Raw genomic sequence first — 12,167 nt, forward strand, 5'->3', positions numbered from 1 at the left:
GGGGGCACAGCCCCCAGCGTTCCTGCACACATAAGCCTGGGACAGGCTGCCAATCACCTCCCTGGCAGCAGGAAATGCAGATGTTGTTTGACATTCCAGAAATGAATGGAGATCCACAGAGATAACTCAGGAGAGCAGGCTGTGCATTCCACCACGCCTGGCGAGGTGCAGAAACCTCCAGGCACATGGCACAGTGTTGCACTAAACAATGCCTATTGCCTCCTCCACCTGGACCAGTGGGGTGTTAACTTTTGTGGCTGTTCAGAGTGACCTCTTCAGGAAAGTGGATTTAATGTTTGAATAAATTACGCCTTTGTGTGTACCATACGTTCCTGGCAACATGGTCTGAAATGTTGGTTTCTGCCGCGCTGGCACGAGCTCTGCAGCTAATGGGACTCCAAGTCGCTCAGCACCTGGGATGCCCAGAGAACATGTCTTATTTGAACTGGGCTCTCTCCCAAGACCTCGATGCTATCTTAGGGCACAGCTCACAGAATGAATACAGAAGGCCACTAGTAGAGAATGCCACGTCCAGGCCATCAGAGGTCACACTGATAACTGCGTTGCCCGGCAATGGGGGCCAGGTCCATGGGACACTTGGGGGCATGTAAAGCCACTCACTTCTGTCCACAGCAACAGGCCGACTAGATGGTCAAAGACGACCTGGCAGGAGAGCTGGCCAGGGCTCTGACCACATGTTCCAGTTGAGCTGTCACTGAAGATCCATGACAGATGGGAAGACTGTCCCTTCAGGAACAAAGGGAAGTCCCAGCCTACGCCCAGGCCCTGCCCTAGACTGTCCCCATGTGTCAGAGCTCTCCTGAACCCCCCCTAAAAATCATGATCACAGCAGAGGCTGGCAGGTGACACTGAGGGAAGGATGGTCCCACAGCATCAGTGACAATGGCCCCCTGTGCCCTCCCAGCTCCAGGATGCTCCACCCAGGGATCTGCTCACCTTAACTACTCCCTACCCCCAGGCATTTCCCCAAGTGGATTCCTGGGTGCATGTGGCCATGAGCATCATTGCTGAGCAACCTCGTGCCTTCTCTAGCTCTTCCCCAGCCCAGAGGCCTCTCTCACTGCCGCTCCTTTAGGTCTCTGCTGAGCCTTGGTCACTAAGCATCTTCTGAATCTGAAATAGTTCACTTACTTATTTGTCATCTGTGACCTCTACCAGAATGTCAGCACTATGAGGGTTGGGGCTTTCATCTGTTCCTGCAGTGGCCCCAGAACTCAGAAAAGTGCCTGGTGCCAGAACAGTGGGCCCTCAGTCAGTATCTGATGAATGAATGTAAATCAACACATCATGGTGGGTTTAATAGCATCCCCCCGATTTGCCTCTGCCTGGAACCTCAGCACGTGACCTTATTTGGAAATAAGGGTCTTTGAAGATATGACTAAGGTAGGGACAAAGACAAGGTCATGCTGGATTAGGGTGGGCCCTAAATCCAACGGGAGGGTCCTAATAAGAGACAAACAAGAACACACAGCCACCTGGAGGGCCCAGTGAAGAAGGAACAGAGCTGGCAGAGCTGCAGCTCCAAGCCTGGAACGTCTGGGGCCACCGGAAGCTACAACTAGAAGAGGCAAGGAAGGATCGTTCTCCTGGAGGCTCAGGAGTTGGGGGGCGGGGGGATCTCAGACTTCTAGTCTCTAGAATTAGAGGAAATAAATTCCTACTGTCCTGAGCCACCCAATTTGTGGCGATTTGTGGTGGCAGCCCCAGGAAACTAACATACATGTCAACGGAGCTAGCAGGTCTCAAGGGCAAGAGGCCTGTAGGGGTCTGGGGGGCCTGGTGCCCCTCTCAGTCCCCTTTGACCAGGGCCTCTCCTGAGCCACCTTCCTCAGGACATGCTGTATAATACGCAGGACAGGCTGACTGCTCCTGAGGCTTTGGGGGAGCAGAGGCCCCACAAGTGACTAGCTGCAGGTCTTGCTAGGACCCTGTGAGGTTGGGGGGCAGGGCTTCCACCAGGGACTTATAGGTGGTAAGCGCCCTACTTTCCAGGGGAGGGAGCACCAGGCCTGGGAGTGGGGCTGGGTCCATACGCCGTGAGGCCCCAGTCCCTGTCTGACAGCCATGGAGAGTATTGACCCGCCCAGAGATCAGAGCATAAACTGAGGCAAGGAAGTCAGACCCAGTGCTCTGGGGCCAGCATAGCCCCAAGGCCGTGTCCAGCAGCAACATTTCTGGGGCCCTGAACCTGTGCCCGCCTGTAGGGAGGTGAGGCTGGCACCAGAGTGTGTGACCAGATGCCGTTCCCTCAGAGCTGACGCAGTGATGGTTCACAACAGGAATCTGCTAAAGGGCTTTCAGCGGTCTCTCAGCCATCTTTAAGCCTTCCCCACCCACCCTCCACAGAAAGGAAGAGCATGCAAGAGAGCAGAGGCTGACGTCCAGTTCTATCCAGAACTTGAGTCTAACAGCCCCTAGGGCTTGGCCCAGAGCCTCTGTCAGCCCTGTGCATCCCCAGGTCTGGCCAGGGCGGGGGCTGGGGCAGGCACCAGCCACCAGCCATACCTCCGCTACGTCTCCGATGGCATAGATGTGAGGGACGGAGGTGGCTTCCCGGGCATCGACCAGGACCTTCTTACTTGCAGGGTTAATGTTTACTCCAGCCTTCTCCAAATTCAGACTTCCGGTTTCTGGAACTCGACCTGGAGGAAATAAAGAGTGGTTTATTTACTGCGGTTTTCTTTAGCAGTTTTGACCAAGATCCCTTGGTTTACAGGAAACACTTCTCAGAATGCCCACTTTAGAATTGGTTAAACATCAAACACAAACATTGTCAAGGGACTCCTGGCCTCCACGGGCCTCGAACACACACACGCAGCACAAGCACTCACACACACCCCTACATTTGCACAGAGAATCAATGAAAGGATGAGGCAGGACTAATATAAACAGGGAGCTTCGGAAAGGGAGGAAACGGGGGGAGGGGAGGGAGACAAGAATAGGACTTCTCCAAGTACATCCTGTGATAGAATTTTTTCTTAACCACATATATAGTTTATATATTAAAATATATATATGGTTTATATATACAAATAGTTTATATATTAAAAAAATAAAATTAAATCAAAAATGGAAAAAATTCCTATGAGCTGTAAACAACCTGGAAAAAAGGGGCCTGCTTGTGTATGAAGTTGGTAACAGCGATAAAAAGACGATTTGTTCCAAGAGCTGCAGGAACCCATATTTTCACTGAATATCCTCAGAGGGCTATGTCCAAACAAAAAATAAAGCTGCAAACAGTTCTTGTGTGTTGTTCAAAACCTCGTAATGTTAAATTTGAATAAGAAATTCATGGTTTCTTTTTTTTTAACTATAAAGTTCCTGGTTCTCACCACAGAAAAGTCTAGAAGCAGCGATGGCCCGAGAGTGATGTGCGTCAAGACTGATCACGAACCCTCCCCAGAGAAGGGGCCAGGACAGGAGGACAGCCCACTCCAGGCCCGGATGCCCCGGGACACAGCAGAGCAGCCACAGACACGATGTGGCAGGGCCACGCAGCTATTACAGACGTGCTCCAAGGGGAAGGCACGGGGCCTACACAACCCAGGCCCCTCACGGAAGCTCCTGTGTGTGCTTTTTCCTCTGAGGGCATCTCAGTCTCTGTGGAGGCTGCCTGTGGGCCTCAGGTAAGCTGACAGCCTCTTGAGTCCCCTTGTGGCCCTTTCTGGGGTCGGGTGCCCTCCCTTCCACTCTCTCTGTGACCCCAGCGCTCCTCATGCCCCTCCTCAGGCTCAGCTGGGGGGCAGGACAGCACTTCATGGTGGGTTTATGCTTCTGTCCTGCCAGCAGACTGTTTGCGTGGATAGGCTGTGGCCTTGTGCCCCCAGGGCCACATGGTGGGGAGCCAAGGCAGAACAATCAGCGAGAATGCACAAACTCACACCCTGCTTGGGGTCTCTGTGGGGCTAGAGGCCAGTTCCTGTGGCAGCTCCATGTTGCAGGCCCTCAGCTCTTCCTCCTGTGTGTCGTGGCACCTGCCCAGCAGACAGCCCCAGTTTGGAGACCCCCAGAGCTGAGAGGAGATCCGGGCCGAGGGGCAGAGCACACCACACCCACCGTTGGTGCAGTCAACTCGGTTAATCCTGCTTTTGGGTATAAAGGCCCAGAGGGCAGAGCACGGTGGCCCCTAGGGGTGTGGGCACAGCTGCCTCCCCGCCAAGTTCCCCATAGGCTACATACAGCCTTGGGCGTCATCACAGCTGAGCAGCCAGCAGAGGTCCCTTTCTCCCTAATTCAGTTGATGTGGCCTCACTGAGCCAGGAGGTGGCAGAGGCAGCTCTTCCTGCAGATCCTAGGAGGGTGGCGGGCAGCCCCTCATGGCCTCGAGAGGCTCAGAGCGATCCCCTAACAGCAAAAATTAATGGTTTCTAAGGCACAGTTCCCACAACTTGCAGCGGCTCAGACACGGGTGGTGGGTGGTGCCAATCTGAACATCTGGAAGACCAAGCCGTGTGAAAGGGAAACCGCGTCTCCAGCTGCTCTCTCGGAGTGGGAAGTCAAAACAGAGACTCGGCTAAGCCATGCTTCTCAAGTTCGCGGGGAGTCGGCTCCAGCCTCTTCACTCTGCTTGGCTGCAGGAATCGGGTGCCAGGCAGGCTGGCACCCACCGCCACTCAGACCAGACACAGGCGACAAGAGGCTCCGAGATCCCTGCCTTCTGACGGCACTAGCATCATCTGATTGGAGACCCGTGAGAATGCAGAGTGGGACACACCCTAGCGTGCCCTGCCCTGGGCAAGATGGCCTGGGGGCCTAGGCTGACCCCCGGATACGGGGGATTGGCCTCCTGGACCCAGTGGGCACCCAGGAGCCCTCGTGCATTTGGGAAGGGGCTGGGCTGTGTGGGCAGGACAGGAGGGGTCTGCTGGGTGGGCCGAGGGTCCCTGCAGGCAGAGGGCTCATAGCTCAGCCCTCTGGTTCTGCCCCAGGCCCCTGATTTTGGGGAGCAGAGCACACAGCAGCTCACCAGGACCACGGCTTCCTGCTGACCGCTTGGCACTGGTGCTGGAGTGCCCGACGACCAGGGCAAGCTGGCGGCCTGGGCCCAACTTGCTCCGATGCCGACCACACTCCTGCGCTCCTGCCTGGCCAGTCACAGGAGGCCAAGAGCATTTCCTCATGCGCCTCACAGTAACCACAGCAGATGCCAGCCAAACTATGTCGAGGTCCTGAAGAAAATACAGTAGTCCCCCGTTTTCCACAGAGATGATAACGTTCCAAGACCCCCAGTGGATGCTTGAAACCATGGATAACACTGAATCCTATAGGTGCTTATTTTTTTTTTCATATCAGTGATTTCAAACCTTTTTTACCTCACGGCACACATAAGCTAATTACTAGTATTCTGCAGCATACCAAAAAATATATTTTTAGTCGATCTGACAAAGAAAAAATAGGTTTAATTTTGATTCATTCACAGCAGACGGCTATTATGTTAACTGTTGTCATTTTTTAATTTGACAATCTGAGGGAAAAGAGGTCAGTGCCCCGACTAAACAGTCAGGTATTGCTTGTTTTAAAAACTGTGGCACCCCAGTGCTCCACGGCACGCCGGCTGATCATCCCTGTCATACGCAACATGCCTTTTCTCTGAAAGGGCGCGCTCCGTGGCTTCTTTCACGTGTTCTAACTGCCAGCATCACTGCTCGTGCTTTGGGGCCACTGCTAAGCAAAATAAGGGTCACGTGAGCACAAGCACTGCGATGCCTCGGCCATCGGTCTGATCACTGACACAGCTCCTCAGTGACACGTAGATGGGGTGCAGTCACCATGCGGAGACGCTGGACAAAGGGACAATTCACGTCCTGGTGCCGGGTTTTATCCCTCTACTCGGAGCAGCATGCTATTTAAAACGTAGGCAGTGTTTCTTGCTGGAATTTTCCATTTAATATTTTCAGACCACAGTTCACTGCGGGTAACTGAAACAGCGAAAGGCGAAACCACATGCAAGAGGGGACCACTACACAGATGAGTGTAACAGTAGGAACAGGAGACGACAAATGAGGGCAGTGGGTGGCCGCCTCTGCAGTCCATCCTGAAGCCCGAAGTTTTAAGGACATACTCTGTACATAAACTTGGGACGCTCAAGAGAATGTGTGAATCGGGCCACTGATAGAAGGAATAAATGGCTGGCTGGCTAGGGCAGAAGGGCGGAAGGGTTAAACAGCATAGCAAAGAAGATACCTGAATGCAGTAAGCACTCAATAGATGCTTCTGGAATGAACAGTGGAGAGAGAGAAAGGCCGCACCAGGCAGGCAAAGGCAGTACTGAGAAGGACACCCATGGTCCTCCAGGGTTTGAAACTACGTCAGCAGGGTGTGCGCGGGGTGGGGCCTGCGGTGGGCAGGGGCCCCAGCTCCACCCAGAGGCGCCCCACACCATGGGGCCACATCCCAGAGCTACGACAAGCCTCACAGGGCCATAGCCCTGCACCCCCACCATGGGCAGCGATCACAGAGGAGGGAGGGACTGGCCCCATGACTCTCCAGAGTTCTGTTCCCTCTCGCTCAGAGCAGTGCCACACCTCCCCATGGGGGCCGGGGCGCAGCCAGATGGTGTGGGCCCCCACCCAGCCCAGGCCCTGAGCCCCAGAGGAGGGGGAGAATGGGCGCCACGGTGGAACCCTGTGGCTGGCCACGCAAGCAGGGCAGCTCTGCCACATGAACAACACCCAGCCCAGGCCCAGTCCGTACATAAATGGCATGAAGCAAGATGCAGGCAAGTGCACCAAGTCATCTCCTTGGCCCTTTTCCTTTTATCCTACGCAAAAATAAAGGTATTGCTCCTCAGGTGATCTGGGGAAGAGGGAAGCCCCCACTGTCTCCCCATCTCCATCACCCTGCATGTCACACATGGCACTTTCCCCACCCCAGTACAGCAGGCCACCCACTCCAAGCCCCATGGAATCTCTCCCCCTTCAGCCTGGGCTCTCAGCACCCAGCTTGGGTCCACCAAGTGCCCACTTCCAGAGGCTCCCAAGTCTCTGTCCCCTGGACACCACCTGGATGGAGATGGCGGTTTGTCCACATGTCAGTTTAGTTCCTTGGGGCAGGTCCGCAGAAGAGGGCCACCCAGCAGGTGGGGCAGTGCAGGGCAGGGCAGGAGACCGAGTCCCCATGGCTTCTTCTTAAGCTCTGCTCCTTCCCAAAGGGTGTGGCAGGGTGGGGGGACGGCAGCACTCAGCTCTCTCTCAGTGCTGGTCTTTACTACTAAAATTATTTTTGGGCCATGCATCGATGAACTCTATTTCCTTGTGAATTGTCAGTTCCTGTCTTTTCTCATTCACTTATAGACATTTTCATGACTTTCTTAACTTCTAAGAGCTTCTTATGGGATACACATGACACTGTGCCATTGTTATAGCAAACAGCGAAAACGTTAAAATTCCAGGTACAAACGGATGTTCTCACTTCCTCTGCAGAGGCTACAACCACCTGCATAAATGTGTGAATGGGCCCACACACCTCTCTGCCCTTGGAGCTGCCTCCCTCACAGGCCTGGCCTTGTCTGTTGGCCAGAGTCTCTCTGGAGGATCATGTGACCCCTGGTGTCTCTGAGGTGAAACAGTCCCTCCTTCCCAGCACCCACCACCCAGGGCACCCCAGGGCCCGAAGGGGTGGCAGAATCAGTGTTCAGCCCAAGTGTTCTTGGCACAACTGGACCAGGCCAGCCCTCCTCTGATGGCCCCACCAGCTGCCGCTATCACTGGCCGCCACACTCGCCCATCCAGCTGGGGAAGGCTGGAGGCCGGAAACCCCACTGAAGGCAGCTGGTGGTCGATGACGACCTGCTCTGCTGGACACAGGGACGTGGACAACCGGGCACATGCAGTTTCACGTGCCTCCCTCATCCATTATGGGAAGAAGGGCATTCCCTCCAATTTCACGCCTGCCTGGAGCACATGTTCTGATGAGTGAAGGGCAATCCGTGTAACGAGGGAAGATTTAAGTGCCAGCAGGAGGACGACAGGGCGAATGAGGGCCTGTGATCAGACAGAAGCAGCAAGGATTTAAGGGAAGCAGCTGGAAGCTCAGTGCCGGGAGGTCGGGAGCCTGGGAGGCTAGACAGGATGGTGAGGGCCCAGCAGCAGCTCATGGGGGCTCCCCTGGGTGATCCTCCTGAGGGGCATGAGGCACCCCAGGGCTGGCCAGTCCCACCATGCCAGGCCTGCAAAGCACCATGGACCAGGCATAAAAGGGAACTCACACCTTTGAAAATTCTGGTTGGATATTTGGAGACCTACTTTTCAAAAATGTATTATAAATATGTTGTCATCCTTGAGACTTAAGGGGAAATAATAACAATAGCAAAGGGCTTCTTTAATTTTCTCAGTAGGCCCCTTCTCAATGGGTCCCAGACCCCACCCACAGTTGTAAGCCCCCCAGGGACAGAGGATAGCAGCTATCCTGCTGGTCTCAATGCCTTAGGCAGGGCTCAGCGTTTGCTGAATGAATAGGTGAGCCCCAGGACCTTAGTGTGACCTAAGGCCGGCTGCTTGCTGTGACCACCAGCACCCACCAGTACCCCCCAGGCTATCAGGAGGGAGTCTCCTACCTCACAGGCTCCTTGGCCAAGTGGGGCAAGCTTAATCCTTGGGGAGTACATGGGTCTTTCCTGTCTAAACCTGTGTGCAAGCTGACATATGTAAAATAAGCCATCCTTGGCCCTCAGTCAGCCCCTGGACTCAATGAAACCTCTGGCTCAGGCCTGGCTACAGCCTAGTCCATGGTACCGCCCCCCCAGGAAGCAACAGGCTCCATGGCAGGTAGTAATTACAGTTTTAACAATTACAGATACAATTTTCCTGCTGGTTGCCTGCTGCAAGTGGCACTTGCAGAATTCAGATGGTGCCCACGAGTATGCACGCACAGTGCCCATTTACCTCCAGAGGAGCTTTCACTTAGGGTTTGTTTTTCCTTTTTTCCTAATTGGTTTCCACTAAGTTCCAGCCATAAATCCTGCATGTGACTTGGTGAAAAGACCCCGCCTGACTCCACGAGCCCTGAGGCAGGCCAGTTGGGTCTGATGGCTGTGGGGCAAGGTGACGAGGACACAAGGAGGAGCTGGCCTGGCACAGCCCTCCGACACTGGCTGTGTGCTCATCCCAAGCAGAGGGTGTGAGGCCAGCCTGGGAGCACAGGGTGCTGTTTTCCCACTGCCCCTCCTGGCTCCTGCTAAGGGTTAGTGCCACTGCAAGCTGGGGCGGAGGGAAATAAAGGCTACGGAGCCAACGGCGCTGCTTCAGGGGCAGTGGCCACACAGTGCGGTAGGGAAGGCTGTGGCCCCTTTCCTGGGCCTGTGAAAGGTGCCCATAGGCATGAGCTCTGTAACTGTCTTCTTTTCCTCCAAAACGAACCACATACACAAGCTGATTCGGGTCTCCCTGATGTCAGTAATTACAAACTTCACATTTGCTCTAACATAAAAAGGCATTAGCATGTCAGAAGCAAGGCACTGCATTCTTCAAGGCCAGCCCCTCTACCTTGAGAGAAGGGGTGAATTGAGGTATCTGTCACAAAGCAGTCTTCTGTATGTGACCTGTCACAGCCAGGCCCCTGCAGGGTCCCCACTGGGATAAGAGAGCCACACACATGCTCTCCTACAGCCACAGCAAGATGTGGTCCCAGAGAACAGGCCTGCTGGCTTTGGGCAAGGGTTTCCCCCCACCAGGTTGCATCCAGTCAGCCACCAGCTCCTCCCCAGCGGGCCTGGCCTTCAGGAGGAGCCAGGGCCCTGGACTGCCTCTTCCTTCTCATTGGATCGGAGCACTCCCACCCATAAATCTCCAGCCTTGGGGGCTCAGTTCTGCTTTGCCTCCTGCCCCCAGTGGGGGAAACTCCTCAGGTACTTTTGTGAGCCGTTTCTGTGGTGTGCGGGAGCCATCAGATGACCACAGCTGAGAGAAGGTAGCACACACACCAGGGCGCAAAGGCCCTGGGGCAGAAGGAGAGCCCCAGGCTGCAATCCATCCTGGGCAGGTGTGTTTGCCTCCTTGGGCATGGTGGGCCCTTACCAGGGGCTCCCTGGGCACCACCTGCTCCCCCGCCGGGGTCCAAGCACACATGCTGGGTGGGTGGGCTGCACTCGGAGTAGCTAGTGGTGGGGGCTGCAGTGTAGTGGTGGATGGAAGCTGGGATGCTAGGCCTCCAGCGCCCGGGAGCCCTGGCCTGCTGGCTCCTTTGGTATAACTCTTTAGAAGCTCAGAAGCCACCTAACCATGGGTGGTACACACAGTGAGCGACAACAGCTCTTCTGCTGAGACACAGCTGGGAGAAGGAAATGGCTTCTGGGGCTGATTCCCCAAGGTCTCACCCAGCAGACTATGGGGGCTCTCGAGGCAGGTCAGGGAGAGCCCTCCCGGCACTACGCACGCTGGGAACACAGCCATCCAGGCTCTTCCGACAGTGGCCAGGACTCCCATGGCCCAGGGATGGATACGCCAGAGTCTTCATCCTTCCCTCCAGTGAGGAACAGAGAACCTTCCTGAGAGGCTGGAGCTGCTGAGGGGCAGGAGGGTTTCAGCTCGTGATTTTCCAGGCTGCGACACAAACACCTTTCGTCCGTGCTTTAAAACAAAGTCCAAGCTAAATTAAAGCTGACCACCAGCCTGGAAGCTTTTATGCTTGGAGGTGTCCACTCCGGACGCCTGGCCTGCTCCCGCTGCCCCTGCAGCCAGGGATTCAGGCCACAACTGGTTAACTGTGCAGGGTGAATTCGAGCCGGCAGCACAGGCTGACTGTCTTCACTCAGCACTGTAATCGGCACATCTGCAGACAGGAAATCCTCCTCGCTGCGAGTTCCCAGTCTATTATCTGAGACACCTGGTGTGGGTGGGTGATTCAGAGACAAACAATGAGAGGGCCCCCTGCATAGCAATTAACTGCTTTAACTGCTAATGTGTTTAATCCACCACGTGGAGATCAAGGCTGCCTTGAGGAAGAGGCTCCGAGTCCTCCTTGGCTTCCAGACTGCAGGGCTGACTTCGCCATCCCCACGTCCAGTGTCGTCACAGGCTGTGGCCCAGGCATCAGGCGCATGGGCAGCCGGACTGCCCCATGGGAGCTCCTTGCAGCCTTCAGCGTGTGTCCACGGGGCACGAGGGGCATCCTCCCCTTTTCTGTTTTTAACTGATGTCAAAACCCAGCTCACTTGCTTGGGTGGGATGTCCGGTCCAAGAGCTCTGCTGAGCCAGCCATGTGGCCCCCTGGGGCGCTTTATTTTAACCTCCTGGATTGGATCATCCTTTATTGCAAGTAGAAATAGAGCCTGGTTATAAAGGCTTACAGGGTAAACCGGCAGAAAACATTCCCAGTTGTTAAACTGGGAAGTGGCTCCTGATGTTTACAAAACCTGGCCCAGGAGCGAGCAGCAAAGTCAGCACATGCCCGTGCAGCCCCAGAAGGCGTGCCAGAAACCGCCGCCACCACAGCGCCGCCTGGGGAAGCAAGGTCAAAGGCCAAGGGCTGTGAAAAGCTTACACCCCCAGCATCAATCACGCCAGGCAGACTGTCTGGGGATGCTCTTTTCGAAATTACAAAAAATAAAATGGACTCCTGGTGGGGGAGGGCAGTCCTGTGTGTTGGGGGACCTTGCTTCTTGTCATCCACCAGGCCCTGTCTGGGAGCCGGGGGCCTTGGGCTTTCCGAGTGCACAGCCCCTCGCACTCTGAGCCGCTGCCCTCAGCATGGCCTCCGCAGGTAGCTCTGGGAGCAGGCTCGCACCTCGGTGCAAAGGCCAAGGCCAGGGATGTGGGGGAACGGAGAGACATTGGAAGATGAAGCGGTAGTGCTGGGGTGCGGATGAGAGGGGAGAAACATGCCACCACCTCCCAGTTTAGAATGGAGTTTAAGATATTAAACGTCAACTTATGTTTCTGGTTCTGAATAGTTATATAATCTTTCATGTGTTCATTGGAATAAACCTACTTAAAATCTACTTTTACGATTTGATCAAGAATATTTCCTTTAGGCCCTGGCTGGTGTGGCTCAGTGGTTTGCGTGCCGGCCTGCAAACCGAAGGGTCACTTCTATTCTTGGTCAGGGCACATGCCCGGGTTGTGGGCCAGGTCCCCAGTTGAGGGTGTTTGGGGGGCAATCAATCGATGTTTCGTTCTCAGATTGATGTTTCTCCCCCTCTCCTTCTCCCT

At 55.0% G+C, this 12,167-nt stretch overlaps 1 protein-coding gene across 4 annotated transcripts in view; it reads right to left on the reverse strand.

Moving 5' to 3' along the window:
- The window catches only part of TXNRD2 (thioredoxin reductase 2), a 47,052-nt gene that overhangs the window by 6,823 nt on the left and 28,062 nt on the right, over nucleotides 1–12,167 (reverse strand). For all 4 annotated transcript variants that reach the window (XM_045192790.2, XM_024557287.3, XM_045192789.3 and 1 more), the window contains exon 12: nucleotides 2,527–2,663. In XM_045192790.2, the coding sequence (XP_045048725.2) occupies nucleotides 2,527–2,663 (137 nt within the window). The remainder of the gene's footprint in view (nucleotides 1–2,526; nucleotides 2,664–12,167) is intronic.

Source organism: Desmodus rotundus, chromosome 7 (assembly GCF_022682495.2).
Source record: "Desmodus rotundus isolate HL8 chromosome 7, HLdesRot8A.1, whole genome shotgun sequence".
Lineage (NCBI taxonomy): Eukaryota > Metazoa > Chordata > Mammalia > Chiroptera > Phyllostomidae > Desmodus > Desmodus rotundus.